Here is a 23,009-nt window from a genome sequence, read left to right as displayed (position 1 = left end):
ATCAAGAGTCCTCATACAATGGACCATCCCCTGATCCATAATTTGTGGATCAAAAAATCCCTACTGTTCCTAAGGAGATTGAATTGCCTAAAAATATAATACTTTTAATTGGAGTTGAGTCGATTGGATTTAAACCAACCAGAGTTTTATAAATCGATTAACCTTCCAATGACAAAAAAATATTATACTTCTATTTTGAAATTGAGTTAATTGAAGTTAATTGAGTGGACTAACAAATTTAAAAAGTACTTGAGTAGCACTCAACATGTAACGTAGCAATCAATCAAAATAACAATAGATCAAAAAAGTCCAAACCACCACAATTGTTATTTAGATATTATTCTAAGATCATGTGATACATTTCTAGTGTGTGCAAAATATATTACTGATCACCATATAATGACCACTCTAGTGGGTGAAGTCTATGTGAATTACCTCCCTTAAAAATCATATGGAACAATCTTTGAGTGGCCCTTAGATCAAGTGATCGATTCCTAGTGCATGCAACATATATTGTAGGTCACTTGATCTCACTATGCTAGGCAAAGTCCACGTGATTTAGCTTCCTTGAAGATCATATGAAACAATCTTGAAGGTGCCCTTGAGTGAGAGTTATAATTTTTATTGTAATAATCGACCAACAACTACTAAGACCAATGTTATAAATGGTGACAGATGGTGGCGGGATCACCTATTACCTCGACCGCTTAAGCGATGTCTACACGATTGAATTTTTTTTTCATATTTTTATACATACTATTATAAATAATAATTTTCTTTATAGTATTTACTTTTAATCAAATATATTAATTAAAAATTTAATCTAAATATTTTAAAAAATAAAAATATATATATTTTTAAATATATATTAAATTAATAAGATATTTGATTAAATCTATTTAAATTATCTCAATTATATAATTTGATTAAAATTATTAATCTAAAGTCATTTAATTAAATTCTAACGTACAACTTATCCGCGTATTTCATTTAAGCCTGACACATTGTTGGTACCACACGAGAAGTTCAGACGTGTCACCGGGCCTAGGTGACGCCTCCAGACTCGTCGTTGAACTCAAGCAACGCATCCAGACTCGTCACCGGACTTGGGTGACGCCTCGAAGCCTGTTGCTAGGCTCAGGCGACACTTCTGAGCTTGCGTGACGCATTCAAACGCATCATCGAGCATGAGCGACACATCCAAACAAGTTGCAGGGCCCCACAACGCATTTGATCCTGTCTCGGGTGATGCTTTGGCGATGCATCCGAACTTATTGCTAGGCATCTGAACTCGTCACTGGGCCAAGATGATATGTTCAGACTGACCACGATGGTGAGACAACAATAATGGAAAAGGAGGTACAGTTTATGACCGTCTTCTATCTAGGCGAGTACTTCAACCGCATACTGCTTTGGCGGCCGCCATTTAGAACACCGACTAAGTCATATTTCTCTAGACTAAAACATGTCCAATGCTTATAGACAAACATAATGGATGCTTAAAACCTCAACAATGATCACATAACTAATTAATATCGTATTAAAATAGTTAAACGAAGTGATGATAAAATGCTAAATAACAAGTCATAATCATCAAAGCCATTTTAAAATTTAAAATATTTTTATGGTTAATACAGAAACGTAGTAATTATTTTATTATAATTTATTTAATTTTTTTCTCAATGACAATTGTTTCAACAAGTGTTATGTTCTCACTAGTATTATGAGGTATATGTTTTTAATACCAAACATACGGTATCATCTTTTCATTTATTCTCCGAATTCATAATCTCTTTAATTCAATACTTTCTAGACTAATATATCACATGATATCAAATCATACACAATTTGATAGAATATAATGCTGAGCATTAGTTTAATAGATCAAAAAATCACTAGAACAAGCTCAGAAAAACACAAGAATCAGATCAATAACAAAAAATAACAGAGCCCGAAATCTTTGAAAAGCAATAAAACTCATCCGCCTTTAATAATCCAAATGAATAAGTAAAATGCATATAATATAATTCAATTTTTACACTCATTTTTATTTTATTTCCTTCCCACCAACAAATCATCACTATAAGTGCAAGCTTAAAGGCAGTGGAGTTGTGCTGTGCTTATAAACAGCAGAGAGGCATCTAGGCAGTAGAGTTGTGCTTATAGGCAGTAGAGAGGTTTTTCTCACCTTTTGTCAGATTTAACTTGTATTTAGTAGTATTTATATGTTTCTTGAACCCTTCCTTGTTCTTCCAAGAAAATAACATAATCTAATATCTTCTGATTCAATCAGTCAAATAGTTAGTGCAATCACATAGGTATTTCCAATAAGAATTCAACCATAATGCATACCATGGAAAACCGCTGAGATATGAAGCATCACTGGATCCATGGGAATCACAGAAGACGATGCACTGAGTAAGGATGAAACCAATGCTCAGTCACCCTTGCGCCCGAAGCAGCATCCCTTCCACCAACAGAGCACAGAAAATAAAAAGCGAATAGAATAGAAATTGAAGTTTGCATTTAATTTCGATTTAACAATTCAAATCAGAGAATCAGTTTTGTCTGAGATGTTTATCGAAAAAGAAAAACAGAGATTCCTGATCTTTGTCAGCATCAAGCCTTCTCATTCCAACCTAATATGTTTGCCGCACCATTCCGAGGCAGGATCCAGATGTGGCCGAGGCAGTGGCACAAGGGAACGTGGGGATCGAGGCAGCGGCTGTTGCAAGTGCCCGTAGCTGCTGCTTGGGAGGCCGCTGCAAAAGCGCATCAGCAACCGCGACTGCGACCATAGCGGAGCTGCGGTTTTCAAAAGTTTCCGCCGGAGAGCTCTTTCTTTTTGGACATTTTGAGTGTGACGTCCCATGAGAGAAAGCGAGGGGAAGGCAGAGGATGCGTTGGGAGAACATGAAAATGTTAAATATGTTGAGAAAGTTCTCGAAGATTCGAAATTTGTTATGAGGTCATACGAGGTCGTGCCGTTGGTGATCGAAAAGCAGTTACGAGTAGGGTCCACAGGTCGGAATGCCAAGTAATGCATGATTTCTATTATGAGATAGGATACACAGGTCGGGATGTCAAGTAGTCATTCGATGTTCTCACATTTAAAAGTTGTTATAGGATAGGGTCCACATGTTGACTGTTATGAGGTAGGACCACAGAACTAGCCGTCCACATATTAGCTTCACCCCGTCAGACTGCTCAGATCATTCTAATCCACTTCAGCCAACATGTCGTCACGCTCGAATTGAATGTTTGCTTGTCCAGTGATCAGTGTTTTAAATCGCGTAGCATTGGTTCATAGCGTTTTTGTCTTGTCATCGCGTAACATAAATAGTGAAGCGTATAGCACAAGCTTTTCGTGCACGTCAATGTTTAAATTTTAAAAAAAAATAAAATATACTTATATAAGTAAAATAAAAATAACATAACCTAAAATTAACCATAATAATTGATTACATGTCAAAATATCCCATAACAACAATTTAAAAAAACTTATAATTAAAACAACATAACCTAAAAATAATTTATATCATCCAATTCTATATCACTATCATCATCAAGTGTCTATGGTTGGAAAATTTTCCACTATCAAAAGTTGTTCAAATTATTCCTCCATAATTTTCAGCATCAAGATGATTATCTTCCACATCAACAAGACTCAACTTTACTTGTTTGTCTTTGTTTCCAAATATAATATAAGAGATACGACATTTAAGAACCAATTATAGGTGAAGTAAATATAAATAAATAATTTGCATATGCTTAGTGCTTATTTGAATTTTCAACAACACTTTTTTTTTTTAATTCGTAGGAGGAACTTCAACTATATTCTCAACATCTTCGATTCGCTTAACTAAGTCGAAAAAACTTTCAAAAGTAGGCGAGGGCACACTCACAATAGGATCACTTTCAAATAATTCATCATCTTCAAGCCATTTAGTAGTTACGAGGAGAACGGGACATTCTTTCTCAGTTATCCATTTATCATCCGAATTAATTTCATCAACCACAATGGGATCAATCTTGTCTCTCCTCCTAATGTTTCTCTCCCTAAGTTTGAAGTTATATTTCACAAACACCAACGCATTCAACTTTACATGTTCAAGCCTATTTCTCTTTTTTGTATGAATCTAATATTACAAATAAGAAAACATATATATATAAATTAAAAATAAACGATGATATAAAAATTATAAAATAATTAAAATTCAAGTAGAGCTAGAAACTCAGAATACTCACCGATTCAAAAGTGCTCCAATTTCTTCCACATCCCGAAACACTACAAGAAAGACCAAGCACTCGATTTGAAAATGTAGTAAGCACGAGTGTCTTACTTCCAAAATGTTCCCACCACGAGACTAATAAGTAATAACATTAAAAAAAAAATTACAAGAATGTATATAATTTTAAAATATGAATGCTAGTATAATTTTACAACAACGGTTACAAGAAGAGAAGTTCACCCGGAGTTCGCAACATTCTTGTTCGTTTTGCTATTGGAGTTCCAAATTCTCCTACAGCTTTATTATACAAGTCCAATTGGATGTCTACTTTAAGACGATAGACAACATCCTATCCATGCAAATAAACAAACCATCTCTAACTTCATCACAATCAGAAAATCTTTCTTCATAACGCAATTGTGAATTCAAATAGAACCCGACCGCGAGTAGAGGATGATGAAGTTGTGGAGTCCATCGTGAATCAATTTTATTATCTCTTTTGTCTTATCCATAAGTTCATAAATATATCCCATAGCCGATCTCACCTCTGAATCAACTTCCCTTAACACACTTACAAGAGGAACAACACTCTTAACACAAAATGCAACATGTGGCCAAAAGTTGGGATCATTAATAACAATTCTCTTCATGACCTTCCACTGAGTTGTTTGAGATAGTGGTGAACTAACCCAATCTTCGGAAGCAAACATTTGTTCAAGTGGCCTTTTAACTTTATACATACTCTGAAGAGTGAGAAATGAAATAGCAAAGCGAGTAACCGCGGGACGGAGAATTTCTTTACCATTCGTATATTTACTCATCAAAAAAAGTATAGTCACATGACCATAAAGTAACTTCATAACCATCTTAGCTTGCTCAATTGTGTCAGAAAAAATCTTCAACTTTGCAATATCCTCCAACATTAGATCAATGCAATGCGCCGCACAAGGTGTCCACCAAATTCTATGTCTTGTCTCCATAATATTTTTCCCCACCTTAATGCAATTCGAAGCATTATCCGTGACAATTTGAATTACATTTTCCTCTCCCACCTCAACAATAACATCATCAAAATATTTAAAGATCAATTGCCCATTTTTAAAAGAAGCTGATGCATCAATAGATTTCAAAAAGAAAGTGCCGAAGGAACTATTTACCAAAAAATTAATCAAACTTCTATTTTTTCCATCCGTCCAACCATCGGACATAATAGTGCATCTATATTTTTTCCATGCTTTTTTATGCTCCTCATATATTAGGTTAATGCCATCAACCCCAACTTTAAGTATCCAAGTTCTTAACTCATGCAATGAAGGAGGCTTCAACCCTCTTCTATATTCCGCAATGCCCTCAATCATAGGCAACCAATAAGGATCATTTATAACATTAAACGAAAATGCGACAGAGTAAATAAAACGACCAACTCAACGCTTCACATCAATCAATAAATCTTTTTTGTCTGTCGAATTTAGAGTTGTTTGTCGAGGTTCAGAATTAACAAATCCATGAAGGATACCTTTACCTTTTGATTCACCACTACCAGAACATCCAATTGAATTTCCCAATACACTTCCAACTTTTAATGATTGCATACTTGTACTCTGAGGACCTTCACCAATCTCTCGTAACAATTCGGTTTGTTTGCTTTTAGATGCTCTAATTTTGTCAAGTGATTCTCTAATTTCTTTCTTAATATCTTCCGGAACACTAACACAAGGTGAGACCAAGCACTCGAATTGCAAATGTAGTAAGCTCGGGTGTCTTACTTCCAAAACATTCCCACCAAGAGACTAAAAAGTAATAACATTAAAAAAAATTAAAAGAATGTACATAATTTAAAATATGAATGCTAATATAATTTTACAAGAACGGTTACAAGAAGAAAATTTTACCCGGAGTTCGCAACATTCTTTTTCGTTTTGCTATTGGAGTTCCAAATTCTCCTACAACTTTATTATACAAGTCCAATTGGATGTCTGCTTTAAGACGATAGACAACATCCTATCCATGCAAGTATAGTATCCATCTCTAACTTCATCACAAGCAGAAAATCTTTCTTCATAACGCAATTGCGAATTCAAATAGTACCCGACCACGTGTAAAGGATGATGAAGTTGTGGAGTCCATCGTGAATCAATTTTTTTCCAAATGGTCATGTATTTTCTGTCAACTCCCCCACAATTAAATTTTATTGTCTCTTTTGTCTTATCCATAAGTTCATAAATATATCCCATGGTCGATCTCTCCTCCGAATCAACTTCCCTTAACACACTTACAAGAGGAACAGCACTCTTAACACAAAATGCAACATGTGGCCAAAAGTTAGGAACATTAATAACAATTCACTTCACGACCTTCCCCTGAGTTGTTTGAGATAGTGCTGAACTAACCCAATCTTCGGAAGCAAACATTTGTTCAAGTGGCCTTTTAACCTTATACATACTCTGAAGAGTGAGAAATGAAGTAGCAAAGCGAGCAGCGGAGAATTTCTTTACCGTTTGTATACTTTCTCATCAAAGAAAGTATAGTTCCATGACCATAAAGGAACTTCACAACCATCTTAGCTTGCTCAATTGTGTCGGAAAAAATCTTCGACTTTGCAATATCCTCCAACATTATATCAATGGAATGCGTCGCACAAAGTGTCCACCAAATTCTATGTCTAGTCTCCATAATTTTTTTCCTCGCCTTAATGCAATTCGAAGCATTATCCGTGACAATTTGAATTACATTTTCCTCTTCCACCTCATCAACAACATCACCAAGATATTTAAAGATCAATTCCCAATTTTTAATAGAAGTTGATGCATCAACAGATTCCAAAAAGAAAGTGCCGGCGGAACTATTTACCAAAAAATTAATCAAACTTCTATTCTTTCCATCCGTCCAACCATCGGACATAATAGTGCATCCATATTTTTTCCATACTTTTTTATGCTCCTCATATATTAGGTTGATGCTATCAACCCCAACTTTAAGTATCCAAGTTCTTAACTCATGCATTGAAGGAGGCTTCAACCCTCTTCCATATTCCGCAATGCCCTCAATCATAGGCAACTAATAAGGATCATTCACAACATTAAACGGAAATACGACAGAGTGAATAAAACAACCAACTCTACGCTTCATATCAACCAGTAAAACTTTTTCGTATGTCGAATTCAGATTTGTTTGTCGAGGTTCAGAACTAACAAATCCATGAAGGATACCTTTACCTTTTTATTCACCACTACCTGAACATCCAATTGAATTTCCCCCTACACTTCCAACTTTTAATGATTACATGCTCATAATTTGAGGACCTTCACCAATCTCTCATAACAATTCGGTTTATTTGCATTTATATGCTTTAATTTTGTCAAGTGATTTTTTAATTTCTTTCTTAATATCATCCGGAACACTAACACAAGGTGAGACCAAGCACTCGAATTGCAAATGTAGTAAACTCGGGTGTCTTACTTCCAAAATGTTCCAACCACGAGACTAATAAGTAATAACATTAAAAAAAATTACAAGAATGTATATAATTTTAAAATATGAATGCTAGTATAATTTTACAACGGTTAAAGAAGAAAAGTTTACACGGAGTTCGCAACATTCTTGTTCGTTTTGCTATTGGAGTTCCAAATTCTCCTTCAGCTTTATTATACTAGTCCAATTGGATGTCTGCTTTAAGACGATTATCAGAAGACAACATCCTATCAATGCAAGTATACAATCCATCTCTAACTTCATCACAATCAGAAAATCTTTCTTCATAACGCAATTGCGAATTCAAATAGTACCCGACCGCGTGTAGAGGATGATGAAGTTGTGGAGTCCATCGTGAATCAATTTTTTTCCAAATGATCTTGTATTTTCTGTCAACTCCCCCACAATTAAATTTTATTGTCTCTTTTGTCTTATCCATAAGTTCATAAATATATCTCATGGTCGATCTCTCCTCCGAATCAACTTCCCTTAACACACTTACAAGAGGAACAATACTCTTAACACAAAATGCAACATGTGGCCAAAAGTTGGGATCATTAATAACAATTCTCTTCACGACCTTCCCCTGAGTTGTTTGAGATAGTGGTGAACTAACCCAATCTTCGGAAGCAAGCATTTGTTCAAGTGGCCTTTTAACCTTATACATACTCTGAAGAGTGAGAAATGAAATAGCAAAATGAGTAACAGAGGGACGGAGAATTTCTTTACCGTTTGTATACTTTCTCATCAAAGAAAGTATAGTTCCATGACCATAAAGGAACTTCACAACCATCTTAGCTTGCTCAATTGTGTTGGAAAAAATCTTCAACTTTGCAATATCCTCCAACATTAGATCAATATAATGCGTCGTACAAAGTGTCCACCAAATTCTATGTCTAGTCTCCAAAAATTTTTTCCTCGCCTTAATGCATTTCGAAGCATTATCCGTGACAATTTGAATTACATTTTCCTCTCCCACCTCATCAACAACATCACCAAGATATTTAAAGATCAATTCCCAATTTTTAATAGAAGCTGATGCATCAACAGATTCCAAAAAGAAAGTGCCGGCGGAACTATTTACCAAAAAATTAATCAAACTTCTATTCTTTCCATCCGTCCAACCATCGGACATAATAGTGCATCCATATTTTTTTCATGCTTTTTTATGCTCCTCATATATTAGGTTGATGCCATCAACCCCAACTTTAAGTATCCAAGTTCTTAACTCATGCAATGAAGGAGGCTTCAACCCTCTTCCATATTCCGCAATGCCCTCAATCATAGGCAACCAATAAGGATCATTTATAACATTAAACGAAAATGCGGAAGAGTAAATAAAACGACCAACTCTACGCTTCACATCAATCAATAAATGTTTTTTGTCTGTCGAATTTAGAGTTGTTTGTAGAGGTTCAGAATTAACAAATCCATGAAGGATACCTTTACCTTTTGATTCACCACTACCAGAACATCCAATTGAATTTCCCAATACACTTCCAACTTTTGATGATTGCATACTCATACTCTGAGGACCTTCACCAATCTCTCGTAACAATTCGGTTTGTTTGCTTTTAGATGCTCTAATTTTGTCAAGTGATTCTCTAATTTCTTTCTTAATATCTTCCGAAACACTAACACAAGGTGAGACCAAGCACTCGAATTGCAAATGCAGTAAGCTCAGGTGTCTTACTTCCAAAACATTCCCACCACGAGACTAATATGTAATAACATTAAAAAAAAAATTAAAAGAATGTACATAATTTAAAATATGAATGATAATATAATTTTACAAGAACGGTTACAAGAAAATTTTACCCGGAGTTCGTAACATTCTTGTTCGTTTTGCTATTGGAGTTCAAATTCTCCTTCAGCTTTATTATACAACTCCAATTAGATGTCTGCTTTAAGGCGATCATCAGAAGACAACACATCCTATCCATGCAAGTATACAATTCATCTCTAACTTCATCACAATCAGAAAACCTTTCTTCATAAGGCAATTGCGGGTTCAAATAGTACCCTGCCGCGTGTAGAAGATGATGAAGTTGTGGAGTTCATCGTGAATCAATTTTTTTCCAAATGGTGGCTTGTATTTCTGTCAACTCCCCCACAATTAAATTTTATTGTCTCTTTTGCCTTATCCATAAGTTCATAAATATATCCCATGATCGATCTCTCCTCCGAATCAACTTCCCTTAACACACTTACAAGAGGAACAACACTCTTAACACAAAATGCAACATGTGGCCAAAAGTTGGGATCATTAATAACAATTTCTCTTCACGACCTTCCCCTGAGTTGTTTGAGATAGTGGTGAACTAACCCAATTTTCGGAAGTAAACATTTGCTCAAGTATCCATTTAACCTTATACATACTCTGAAGAGAGAAATGAAGTAGCAAAGTGAGTAACAGCGGGACAGAGAATTTCTTTACCGTTTGTATACTTTCTCATCAAAGAAAGTATAGTTCCATGACCATAAAGGAACTTCACTACCATCTTAGCTTGCTCAATTGTGTTGGAAAAAATCTTCAACTTTGCAATATCCTCCAATATTAGATCAATACAATGCGTCGCACAAAGTGTCCACCAAATTCTATGTCCAGTCTCCATAATTTTTTTCCTCGCCTTAATGCAATTCGAAGCATCCGTGACAATTTGAATTACATTTTCCTCTCCCACCTCATCAACAACATCACCAAGATATTTAAAGATCGATTCCCCATTTTTAATAGAAGTTCATGCATCAACAGATTCCAAAAAGAAAGTGTCGGCGGAACTATTTACTAAAAAATTAATCAAACTTCTATTCTTTCCATCCGTCCAACCATCGGACATAATAGTGCATCCATATTTTTTCCATGCTTTTTTATGCTCCTCGTATATTAGGTTAATGTCATCAACCCAAACTTTAAGTATCCAAGTTCTTAACTCATGCATTGAAGGAGGTTTGAACCCTCTTCCATATTTCGCAATGCCCTCAACCATAGGCAACCAATAAGGATCATTCACAACATTAAACGGAAATGCGACAGAATAAATAAAACGACCAACTCTACGATTCACATCAACCAGTAAATCTTTTTTGTATGTCGAATTTAGAGTTGTTTGTCGAGGTTCAGAACTAACAAATCCATGAAGGATACCTTTACCTTTTGATTCACCACTACCAGAACATCCAATTGAATTTCCCCCTACACTTCCAACTTTTGATGATTGCGCACTCATACTCTGGGGATCTTCACCAATCTCTCGTAACAATTCGGTTTGTTTGCTTTTAGATGCTCTAATTTTGTCAAATGATTCTCTAATTTCTTTCTTAATATCATCTGGAACACTAACACAAGGTGCAACCCCTTTATGAGTTTGAGCTAAATATTTCTTCAAGCGAGTAATCCCTCCATTCGATATATGATGACAAAATTTGCACCGAACAGATTTTTCCCCTTCATTTTGATAATAATATTTCCAACCAATATCTTTTTTATCTTTTTTCTGACAAATTCGTACACATTGTAAATTCTAACCAGACAATCAAAATCCTAAAAAAATAAAAGAAAAAAATCAGAACAAATAATTAATTAATTAGAAAAAATGGGAATCAATCAAGGCATCTAGAAGATCGATTATTGGATCGATCACTGGATTGATCCAGGGCGTCTAGATCGATCACTGGATCGATCCAGATGCCCTGTTCGAACATAAAGGATCTGGATCGATCACTCGATCCAGATACCCGACTCGTGAAATCCTTGCTCCTTTGAGGGAAAAAAAAACAGAAAAAACGAAGAAACGAAGAAAACGAAAGGAAGGAGAAACTTTTACCTCTAATCGTTGTCCCTCGCCGCCGCTCACAGGTCACTGCTCGCCGCTCGCCTTGTCGCCCGCCGATCACAGGTCACTGCTCGCGGTCGCTCACAGGTCTCTGCTCGCCGCTCACCTCTCGCAAGTTGTCCCTCGCCGATCGCCGCCTGTCGCCTCTGCCCTACCTCGACGGTCACGATTCGACGCCTTTGTCCTACTTATTGTGTAAGCAATTTACAATTCTAGTGCCCGCTATGGGCCGCTAAGTCATGATAGCGCCTATCTACGCTTTTGTCCCGAATAGCGTGGACTATTCGGGACAATCGCTAATCAACAAACGCTGCAGAGCGTTCGCTGATCGTAGCGCGCGATAGCGCGCTATTCACCGCTATTGAAAACCCTGGTCCAATCCACCCAGTTTATCAAGGATGACACTTCGAATAGATTCGAGTCAGATTAAAATAAGAAAACTGTAAAAAAACTCTCAATCAAAATCCGATCAGAATCTGAAAATTTTAAACCCGAATAATCCAACCTACCCACATAATCCGCCCGACCAGGATTTTTTTATATATTTTCTCTAATTTTTTCACTTTTATCTCAATAATTTATCATTATACTATCATTCTATTATTTATGTTAAATTCTGAATTTTAAAAAAAATAAACAATTCAAATTTGGGATTAATCATGCAATTTGGGCCAAAGTTAATTTGTCGTAAGTAGGTCAGGCCACTTGACTAGTTCAAATTAATTGATCCAACAATTTTGCCTTGATTGATCATCACAGCCAACCCACAAGCACAAATGGACCCAGCTTACCCAACAAACTAGCTTGAACCAATCAGCCAGAAAACCATCCCATTGATTTGGCATGCCTAGATTGATCAGCTAGGATTTACCAACTGGTCTGACTTCAATCTGCCAAAAAGACCTATCCATTTAGCCCTTACGGATCAACTGATTGATGTACGCCCTTACGGATCAACTGATTGATGTAACCCAATAAAATTACTCGTCTAATCAAATTAACCAACCCAAATGGCCTGATCAGATTGTCCAATCTGACCCCTTCAATCCAACCCATTTGAATTGGTGTGACCTATTTAGGACAAAATAACTTTTGCCCAAATTGGATAATTAATCTTAAATTTGAACTAATTATTTTTAAAAAATTCAGAATTTAACATAAATAATAGAATGATAGCATGATGAAAAAATATTAGGATAAAAGTAAAAAAATGTTAGAGAAAATATGATTTTTTTTTCGGATCGGGCGGATTATGCGGGTAGGACAGATTATGCAGGTTTAACATTTTTGAATTAAATTCGGATTCTAATCTAGTTTAGATTGAGAGTTTTTTATAATATACTTATTTTAATCGAACTCGAATCCACCTAAAGTGTCATGCTTGATAGACGGGGTGGGCTGGACAAGCAAGCATGCAATTTGAGTGTGACAGCATGTTAGGTGAACTGGTTAGAATTGTTTTACACTGACAAGGTAAAGCTGATATGTGGACCCGATGTACGTCTAGCTCGGTGGACCCTACCTCATAACAGTTGACCTATGGACCCTATTCCAAATAATTTTTAGATGTGAAAACACCGAACGATTACTCGGCACCCTGACCTGGAACCATATCCCATAACAGAAACCATGCTACTATTGGGCATCCCAACCTGTGGACCCTACTAATAACAACTTTTCGATCACCAACGACACGACCTCGTATGATTTCGTAACAAACTTCAAATTTTCGAGAACTTTCTCGACCTATTTAACACCCCCCGTATTCTCCCAACCCACTCTCTGTCTTCTCCTCACACTCCCTCATGGAACGCCGCTCTTGAAATGCCCAAAAAGAACAAGCACTCCACGGAGACTTCTGGAAATCGCAGTTGCGACTGCAGTTGCAGTCAAGGCTGCTAATGCCGCTTTTGTAGTGGCCTCCTAAGCGACAGCTATAGCTACTAGTGCAGCTGTCGCTGCTTCGGTCCCCACGTTCCCTCCTATTACCTGTCACCTATCACAATCCGAAGACTTCATCCCTATATGAGGGATAGCCTCCCTGCTCAGACAATATTTATACCTGCATCAAAATCATAAATAATAACTGAAGAGGGTACACTAGGTTGTACGAATATGAATATGCAACACTTTATTAAATCACATAGACGAAATGCAAACACAGGACTATAATACCATGACCAACTGACAAACTGATTTCAGCCATATAATGAAATGGAAGGTACTAAACATAACAAAATGCATAAACAATCCAACTAATGCAATACAAAATAAACTGGATGGTGGAAATAGTCCATAACTATCGTTGTGCATGTTTGAACAATTGTCCACACTTTATTGACTAAACCTCGAAAAGCACCTCAAGTCTACAAATTTAGAGGTGAAAGGAAAAGGAAAGTCCACACAAAGTGTAAAGTGGTGATAAGACAGACATGCATAAAAAATTATTATTAAAAAGGGTAAACATCAATTACCATCTCTCTTTTTGTTTTCATGTCATTTGTTTTTTATTCCCTTCCTAATTTACTTCATCAGTTCTCACTAAATTTCTTATTTTTCACACATTATTGTCTTATTTTATTTGACAGCACAATTCAATTTATTGTATGTGAACAAAAAAACAATATACGCATTAAGGTTGTGTCGTACAAGTAGGAGTGAACTCCCAGCATTCCATCTAATACGAGCACATCCTGTATAAATAAAATATCTAAGTAAGCGACCTGCAATCCATCGAGAAAGATGTGTCGTATAGGAGAATGAATGACCTGCAATTCACTCGTAACGAAATACATTGGATGTATGCATCAGTGTTTTAAATTGCGTAACATTAATTCATAGCGTTTTTATCTCGTCATCGCGTAGCGTATATAGCGAAGCGTATAGCGCAAGCTTTTCGTTCACGTCAATGTTTAAATTTTAAAAAATAAAATATACTTATATAAGTAAAAAAAAAATAACATAACTTAAAATTAATCATAATAATTCATTACATGTCAAAATAGCCCATAACAACAATTTAAAAAGTCTTATAATTAAAACATAACCTAAAAATAATTAGTATCATCCAATTCTATATCACTATCATCATCAATAGTGTCTATCGTTGGAAAATTTCCACTATCAAACGTTGTTGGAATTACTCCTCGATAATTTTCAGCATCAAGATGATTATCTTCCACATCAACAACACTCAACCTTGCTTGTTTGTCTTCGCTTCCAATTATTATATAATATAAGAGATACGACATTTAAGAATCAATTATAGGTGAAGTAGATATAAATAAATAATTTGCATATGCTTAGTGCTTACTTGAATTTTCAACAACTCTTTTTTTTGAAATCGTAGGAGGAACTTCAACTATATCTTCAACATCTTCGATTCGCTTATCCGAGTCGAAAAGACTTTCAAAGGTAGCCGACGACACACTCACAATAGGATCACTTTCAAATAATTCATCATCTTCAAGTCATTTAGTAGTTACGGGGAGAACTGAACCTTCTTTCTCAGATATTCATTCATCATCCAAATTAATTTCATAAACTACAATGGGATCAATCTTGTCTCTCCTCCTAATGCTTCTCTCCCTAAGCTTGAAGTTATATTTCACAAACACCAACGCGTTCAACTTTGCATGTCCAAGCCTATTTCTCTTTTACGTATGAATCTAATATTACAAAGAAGAAAACATATATATAAAAATTAAAAATAAACAATGGTATGAAAATTATAAAACAATTAAAATTCAAGTAGAATTAGAAACTTAGAATACTCACCGATTCAAAAGTGCTCCAAAATCTTTCACATCCCGAAGCACTACAAGTGAGACCAAGCACTCGAATTGCAAATGTAGTAAGCTCGGATGTCTTACTTCCAAAACGTTCCCACCACGAGGCTAATAAGTAATAACATTAAAAAAAAATTAAAAGAATGTATATAATTTTAAAATATGAATGCTAGTATAATTTTACAAGAACGGTTACAAGAAGAAAATTTTACCCAAAGTTCGCAACATTCTTGTTCGTTTTGCTATTGGAGTTCCAAATTCTCTCCTTCAGCTTTATTATACAAGTCCAATTGGATGTCTGCTTTAAGACGATCATCAGAAGACAACACATCCTATCCATGCAAGTATACAATTCATCTCTAACTTCATCACAATCAGAAAATCTTTCTTCATAACGCAATTGCGGGTTCAAATAGTACCCTGCCGTGTGTAGAGGATGATAAAGTTGTGGAGTCCATCGTGAATCAATTTTTTTCCAAATGGGCTTATATTTTCTGTCAACTCCCCCACAATTAAATTTTATTCTCTCTTTTGCCTTATCCATAAGTTCATAAATATATCCCATGATCGATCTCTCCTCCGAATCAACTTCCATTAACACACTTACAAGAGGAACAATACTCTTAACACAAAATGCAACATATGGCCAAAAGTTGGGATCATTAATAACAATTCTCTTCACGACCTTCCCCTGAGTTGTTTGAGATAGTGCTGAACTAACCCAATCTTCGGAAGCCAACATTTGTTCAAGTGGCCTTTTAACCTTATACATACTCTGAAGAGTGAAAAATGAAGTAGCAAAGCGAGTATAGTTTGTATACTTTCTCATCAAATAAAGTATAGTTCCAAGATCATAAAGGAACTTCGCAACCATCTTAGCTTGCTCAATTGTGTCAGAATACAATTTGAATTACATTTTCCTCTCCCACCTCATCAACAACATCACCAAGATATCTAAAGATCAATTCCCCATTTTTAATAGAAGCTGATGCATCAACAGATTCCAAAAAAGAAAGTGTCGGCGGAACTATTTATCAAAAAATTAATCAAACTTCTATTCTTTCCATCCGTCCAACCATCGGACATAATAGTGCATCCATATTTTTTCCATGCTTTTTTATGCTCCTCATATATTAGGTTGATGCCATCAACCTCACCTTTAAGTATCCAAGTTCTTAACTCATGCATTGAAGGAGGCTTGAACCCTCTTCCATATTCCGCAATGCCCTCAACCATAGGCAACCAATAAGGATCATTCACAATATTAAACGGAAGTGCGGCAGAGTAAATAAAACGACCAACTCTACGCTTCACATCAACCAGTAAATCTTTTTTATAAGTCGAATTTAGAGTTGTTTGTCGAGGTTCAAAACTAACAAATCCATGAAGGATACCTTTACCTTTTGATTCACCACTACCAGAACATCCAATTGAATTTCCCCCTACACTTCCAACTTTTGATGATTGCGTGCTCATACTCTGGGACCTTCACCAATCTCTTGTAACAATTCGGTTTGTTTGCTTTTAGATACTCTAATTTTGTTAAGTGATTCTCTAATTTCTTTCTTAATATCATCTGGAACACTGACACAAAGTGTAACCCCTTTATGAGTTTGAGCTAAATATTCCTTCAAGCGAGTAATCCCTCCATTCGATATATGATGACAAAATTTGCACCGAACAGATTTTTCCCCTTCATTTTGATAATAATATTTACAACCAATATCTTTTTTCTGACAAATTCGTTGACATTGCAAATTCTAACCAGACAATCAAAATCCTAGAAAAACAAAAGAAAAAAATCAGAACAAATAATTAATTAATTAGAAAAAAATGGGAAGCAATCAAAGCATCTAGAAGATTGATCATTGGATCGATCCAAGGAATTGGACCGATCATGAGATCGATCGAGATCCTTTATGTTCGAATAGAAAGGATCTGGATCGATCACTGGATCTATCCAGGGCGTCTGGATCGATTACTGGATCTATCCAGGGTGTCTATATCGATCACTGAATCTATCCAGGGCGTCTGGATCGATCCAGACCCTGGATCGATCACTGGATCGATCCAGATCCTTTCTGTACGAACAGAAAGGATCTGGATCGATCACTCGATCGATCGAGATACCCAACTTGTAAAATCTTTGCTCCTTTGAGAAAAAAACGAAGAAACGAAGAAAACGAAAGTAAGGAGAAAAACTTACTTCCAATCGTTGTCCCTCGCCGTCGCTCACAGGTCACTGCTCGCCGCTCACCTTATCGCCCGACGATCACAAGTCACTGCTCATCGCCGCTCACAGGTCTCTACTCGTCGCTCGCCTCTCGCAAGTTGTCGCTCGCCGATCGCCGCCTGTCGCCTCTGCCCTACCTCGATGGTCACGATTCGACACCTTTGCCCTACCTATTGTGTAAGCAATTTACAATTCTAGCGCCCGCTATGGCCCGCTAACTTATGATAGCGCACGCTATGTGCGCTATCTACGCTTTTGTCCCGAATAGTGTGGGCTATTCGGGGCAATCGCTAATCAGCGAACGCTGAAGAGCGTTCGCTGATCGTAGCGCGCGATAGCGAGCTATGTAGCGCGCGATAGCAAGCTATGTAGCGCGCGATAGTCCTTTACAAGCTTTACAACGCAGTCTATAGTCTTTACAGCTAAGGCTAGATTCTTTTACATTTGGACGACTCCCCGGGGCTCAGTCCATGTGACTTCGAATCTGCTTTTATTAAAGCAAATCTACTTTGGATTTGTTGGGCTCACCACGCTCTGTCTTTTTATGATGGTGTGTCCACCATGTGCTGGATAGTGTCATGTAGTTGCAGAAAAACAGTGAATAAGAACTTCTTTACAGCTGAGACGTTGGGTAAGGCATCTTTAAAGTAAAGTCCTTTGGGGTGTTCACTCCTGATGCTAAAGTCAGCTTCCTTGATGTCGTGGATAAGTTTGAGCTCCAGGATGTTGTGGATAAGCTTGTTTGCAACGGTCCTTTCGATGTCGGCCAAGTGTCTTCTAGCGTCTTCTTCGAGGATGGTGCACACCCTTGGGCCGTAGCTGGAGGAAACTTCCTTGTACTGAGCCAAAAAGTGATAAGGCTCTTCAAATGTTGGGTTGCTTTGTTGTTGGGCTTGGTTTGCAGCTGATGAATTGTTTCCTCCCATTGTTGCATTATCAATTCGTCTTCGTTTGAAAGGGTCCATGGGCCTGCAATGAAAGAAACCAAGCGAGATAATGTGTCAGCCAGGGTATTGTCTTTACCTTCTATGTGCTGAAAGTGGACAGGAATGCCCAGTCCAGTAATGAAGTCCGTAAATGCTATCCAACGGACTCGTGAAGGTTTGTTCTGCGCGGTTTTGTTAAAGAAGCTTATAATTGCCTGACAATCCGTGCGAATAAGAAGCTCCTCTTTATCAAGATAATATATCTTGAAACTATTCATGCAATTCATTATGGCATGGATTTCCGCGTCAATAGTGGATTTCAGTGGGGAAAACTTGCCGCTTGCATAAGCACTGATTAATTCTGCTGCCTTTGGATCATATTTTTGAAGTTTCCATTTCAAAACCCCTCCCCATCCTTCCATGCAGCCATCAGATTCAATTATAACATAGCAATTTGCTGGAGGTATTGCTAAATCTGGAAGGTCTTTAATCATGGATTTCACCTTATTGACTAGCGCCCAATCTTGAGAATTCATGCGCTTCTCCCCGTTGGAGATGTCTTAGAATATAGGGGACCAAGGATTTTTCCCAGATTAGGGATATAAGAGCGGGCATAATTTAAGATCCCCAACCAAGATCTCAACCCTTTGGTGGTTTGTAGCTCCTCATTACTGAAATTTGCTACTTTGGAGATAATATGAGGTTGAAGTTTGATCTTTGAATTGCCAATAGTAGCCCCTAGAAATTCTATAGTCGGGCTGCCAATCTTCATCTTTGTTGGGCTTAGTATCAGCCCATTTTTCTGGCATATTTTGAGAAGGGCCTTCAGATGTTCTCGGTGCTCCTCTTCAGTTTTTGAATATACCAAAATATCATCAATGTAAACTGCTATGAATTTTTCAGTACCTTTGAAGCAGTTGTCCATTTTGCGCTGAAAGATTGCAGGAGCATTTTTTAGGCCGAAAGGCATAACGAGCCATTCAAAAAGCCTGTCAGGTACCCAGAAGGCTGTCCATGGCACTGAATCAGGATCCATGGCTACTGGGTACCTGACGGGCTTTTTGAATGGCTCGTTATGCCTTTCGGCCTCAAAAATGCTCCTGCAATCTTTCAGCGCAAAATGGACAACTGCTTCAAAGGTACTGAAAAATTCATAGCAGTTTACATTGATGATATTTTGGTATATTCAGAAACTGAAGAGGAGCACCGAGAACATCTGAAGGCCCTTCTCAAAATATGTCAGAAAAATGGGCTGATACTAAGCCCAACAAAGATGAAGATTGGCAGCCCGACTATAGAATTTCTAGGGGCTACTATTGGCAATTCAAAGATCAAACTTCAACCTCATATTATCTCCAAAGTAGCAAATTTCAGTAATGAGGAGCTACAAACCACCAAAGGGTTGAGATCTTGGTTGGGGATCTTAAATTATGCCCGCTCTTATATCCCTAATCTGGGAAAAATCCTTGGTCCCCTATATTCTAAGACATCTCCAAACGGGGAGAAGCGCATGAATTCTCAAGATTGGGCGCTAGTCAATAAGGTGAAATCCATGATTAAAGACCTTCCAGATTTAGCAATACCTCCAACAAATTGCTATGTTATAATTGAATCTGATGGCTGCATGGAAGGATGGGGAGGGGTTTTGAAATGGAAACTTCAAAAATATGATCCAAAGGCAGCAGAATATATTATCTCGATAAAGAGGAGCTTCTTATTCGCACGGATTGTCGTGCAATTATAAGCTTCTTTAACAAAACCGCGCAGAACAAACCTTCACGAGTCCGTTGGATAGCATTTACGGACTTCATTACTGGATCGCATTCCTGCCCACTTTCAAAGACATGAAGGTAAAGACAATACCGGCCGACACATTATCTCGCTTGGTTTCTTTCATTGCAGCCCATGGACCCTTTCAAACGAAGACGAATCGATAATGCAACAATGGGAGGAAACAATTCATCACGCAAACCAAGCCCAACAACAAAGCAACTTAATATTCAAGAGCTGCTAGAAGACCCTTGGCCGACATCGAAAGGACCGTTGCAAACAAACTTATCCACGACATCAAGGAAGCATAGCATCAGGAGTGAACACCCCAAAGGACTTTACTTTAAAGATGCCTTACCCAGCGTCTCAGCTGTAAAGAAGTCCTTATTCACTGCTTTTCTGCAACTACAAGACACTATCCAGCACATGGTGGACACACCACCATAAAAAAACAGAGCGTGGTGAGCCCAACAAATCCAAAGTAGATTTGCTTTAATAAAAGCAGATTCGAAGTCACATGGACTGAGCCCCGGGGAGTCGTCCAAATGAAAAAGAATCTAGCCTTAGCTGTAAAGACTATAGGCTGCGTTGTAAAGCTTGTAAAGGGATAAGAAAGAGGAACAGATAAGGATACCTATGAGTGATGACGAGGCCCACAAGTGCACTCAGCTCATCTCTATCCTTCTCCTTCTCTTTTCTATATAACCCTCTAGTTAGCTCATTGCAGAACACACACCGCTTCACGGTACAAGTTCTACTCTGAGAAGTCTAAGTTTGTAAGTCCTTAAGCTTTTAAGTTCAAGTTCCTTTTCTTGTAATTTAGTCTTGTACTTTTCTCTTTGGTACATTATCTAAGTTATTTGAAAAGAAGACGTTTCCGCGATTTTCTGGTATCATGTAGCGCGCGATAGCGAGCTATGTAGCGCGCGATAGCGAGCTATGTAGCGCGCGATAGCGAGCTATGTAGCGCGCTATTTGCCGCTTTTGAAAACCCTGGTATGCATCTATACATACATAGATTGGGTGAACGATTCGCAATCCACCCAAAAGAGATGTATCGTATAAACAAGGAGTGAACGACCCACAATTCACTCAATACGAAAATACATTATGTGAATGTACATATACATACACATACATAGGGTGAATAGCCCACAACCCACCCGTGAATGCCTCACATAAATAGAATGAGGTGAACAACCCGCAATCCATCCCGTGAGGTAAAATCATTTCAATTTGGCAGAAGCCCATAAAATAAATGTGACACTCACTTCGTTATTAATTTACTTAAGAAGTTGCATACTTCTTACGAGTACATAGCCAAAATTCTCTCTCGTATTACTCGATTTTGGGTAAATTATTTCAAAAGAATTATTCCCGTCGCTTACCCTCTTAAAATTCTCATTAGCGTTTGTATTCTCTTTAAGGGAACTATCCTAGTTTCTTCTATAGTATTCTTCAATTATTTGCTAGCATCATGTGCTAAAATACTTTATGGCAGTAATCACATAATATAGTATCCAATTCCTAATTTGCAAGATGATGTCACAGCAAACATACGTATCATTAAAGAAATATCACATGATACACAAAAGTTCTAGGAGAGAAACATAATAGCCATTTGGGGACATTGAGACAATAATGGTTGGCAAAGTTCAAATAACTTAGACATGCTACCAAAGCCTACTGCTACTGGAATAATGGAAAAACAAAAATACAGAATAAAGGCTAACAGCTAAGAACGTGATATCAAGGAAGATACAATATGATATATAAAATATTACAGATTGAAAATTTTTATAAAAAGTGCTAGGGAGTAGCTTATTCTGATCATGTATAATATAGGAATAGCATGAGGTTAAATTCATAGGATCCAGGTTTTCAAATTCAGCAAACAATAAAAATAATCATTAAGTACATGTGTGATCTCTGAGGTAGGTTTAATCATGCACAAGATTGTTAGGGAAACAAGCAAGAAAATTCCACAATTGCCGATTACGTTTCGAAATAGCAGATCAAGAAGAAAAAATTAATCTAAATTTGATGAAGTGTATATTGAACCATGCACGGAAGGTAATCGAAAGAGACAAGCAAGAACACTCCACCTCAAACCGAAAGATCCTCGCTGTGGTGCACCAACCGCGGCACTAGCTCCCCACGACGAGTGGCGGCGGATCAATAGCGTCAACGAGCGGAGGAGCAACGGCGTCGACGACAATGACCACGACGACGGCGGCGTGAGGATGAGAAAAAGATGAGATCTTGTTTTATTTTAGGGGGGTTTAGGGTTAGGTTTTGAGTTGATATAAAGACGAAGAGGGGAGGGGGGAAAGTCACGGGCAGGAGAAAGAGCTCGGTTGTAACCTTTTTAATGGCATTTTTGCGAAAAAATCCAGAAAATTTCATAAATTGCAACTATACCTCTTATATATAAATACAAGTTAAATCTGACATAATTTCTCTACTGTAGGTAAAGACAGCACTAGAGTATGGTCTAGTGATTAGCACATGAAGTATTATCATCATGAAATCTGAAATTTAAATTTTGATAAAATCGAGATAAATGTCTCACTTATATATTAATCATTATTTCAAAAACTAATAGTCGTCCATGATTTACCTCCTCCATATTGATTTTAAAATGGATTGACGAAGATGTTGAAAACAAACGTATTCATTTTTTTATCATCATGTAAATACAACACTAGAGAAGATCATCAACATTTTATATTTTATATTTGTTCTCCCTTTAA

General features: G+C 37.1%; 1 protein-coding gene across 2 annotated transcripts; it reads right to left on the bottom strand.

The window, feature by feature from the left end:
- Nucleotides 1-2,504: 2,504 nt before the first annotated feature.
- LOC121988975 lies at nt 2,505-22,591 on the bottom strand. 2 transcript variants are annotated; one of them, XR_006114139.1, is made up of 3 exons: nt 22,362-22,591; nt 4,249-13,601; nt 2,505-4,139 (listed from the first exon to the last, which is right to left on the bottom strand). XR_006114139.1 is itself a non-coding variant. In XM_042542727.1 (2 exons), the coding sequence occupies exon 2, from the start codon at nt 8,836-8,838 to the stop codon at nt 7,882-7,884; it is 957 nt and encodes a 318-aa protein (XP_042398661.1). In that variant the 5' UTR covers nt 8,839-13,601; nt 22,362-22,591; the 3' UTR covers nt 2,505-7,881. The 2 variants fall into 2 exon arrangements, 1 of the variants encoding a protein (XP_042398661.1); XM_042542727.1 differs by having other exon boundaries at nt 2,505-13,601.
- Between the last annotated feature and the right edge of the window lie 418 nt (nt 22,592-23,009).

This window comes from Zingiber officinale, chromosome 6B (assembly GCF_018446385.1).
Source record: "Zingiber officinale cultivar Zhangliang chromosome 6B, Zo_v1.1, whole genome shotgun sequence".
NCBI classification, from domain to species: Eukaryota; Viridiplantae; Streptophyta; class Magnoliopsida; order Zingiberales; family Zingiberaceae; genus Zingiber; species Zingiber officinale.
The sequence above is the reverse complement of the archived record's forward strand: the minus strand, read 5'-3'. Positions and strand labels throughout refer to the sequence as shown.

What these genes read in the sequence shown, in the direction of transcription:
- LOC121988975 (XM_042542727.1), bottom strand. Translation starts at nt 8,838, where the DNA reads ATGTCCGATGGTTGGACGGATGGAAAGAATAGAAGTTTGATTAATTTT.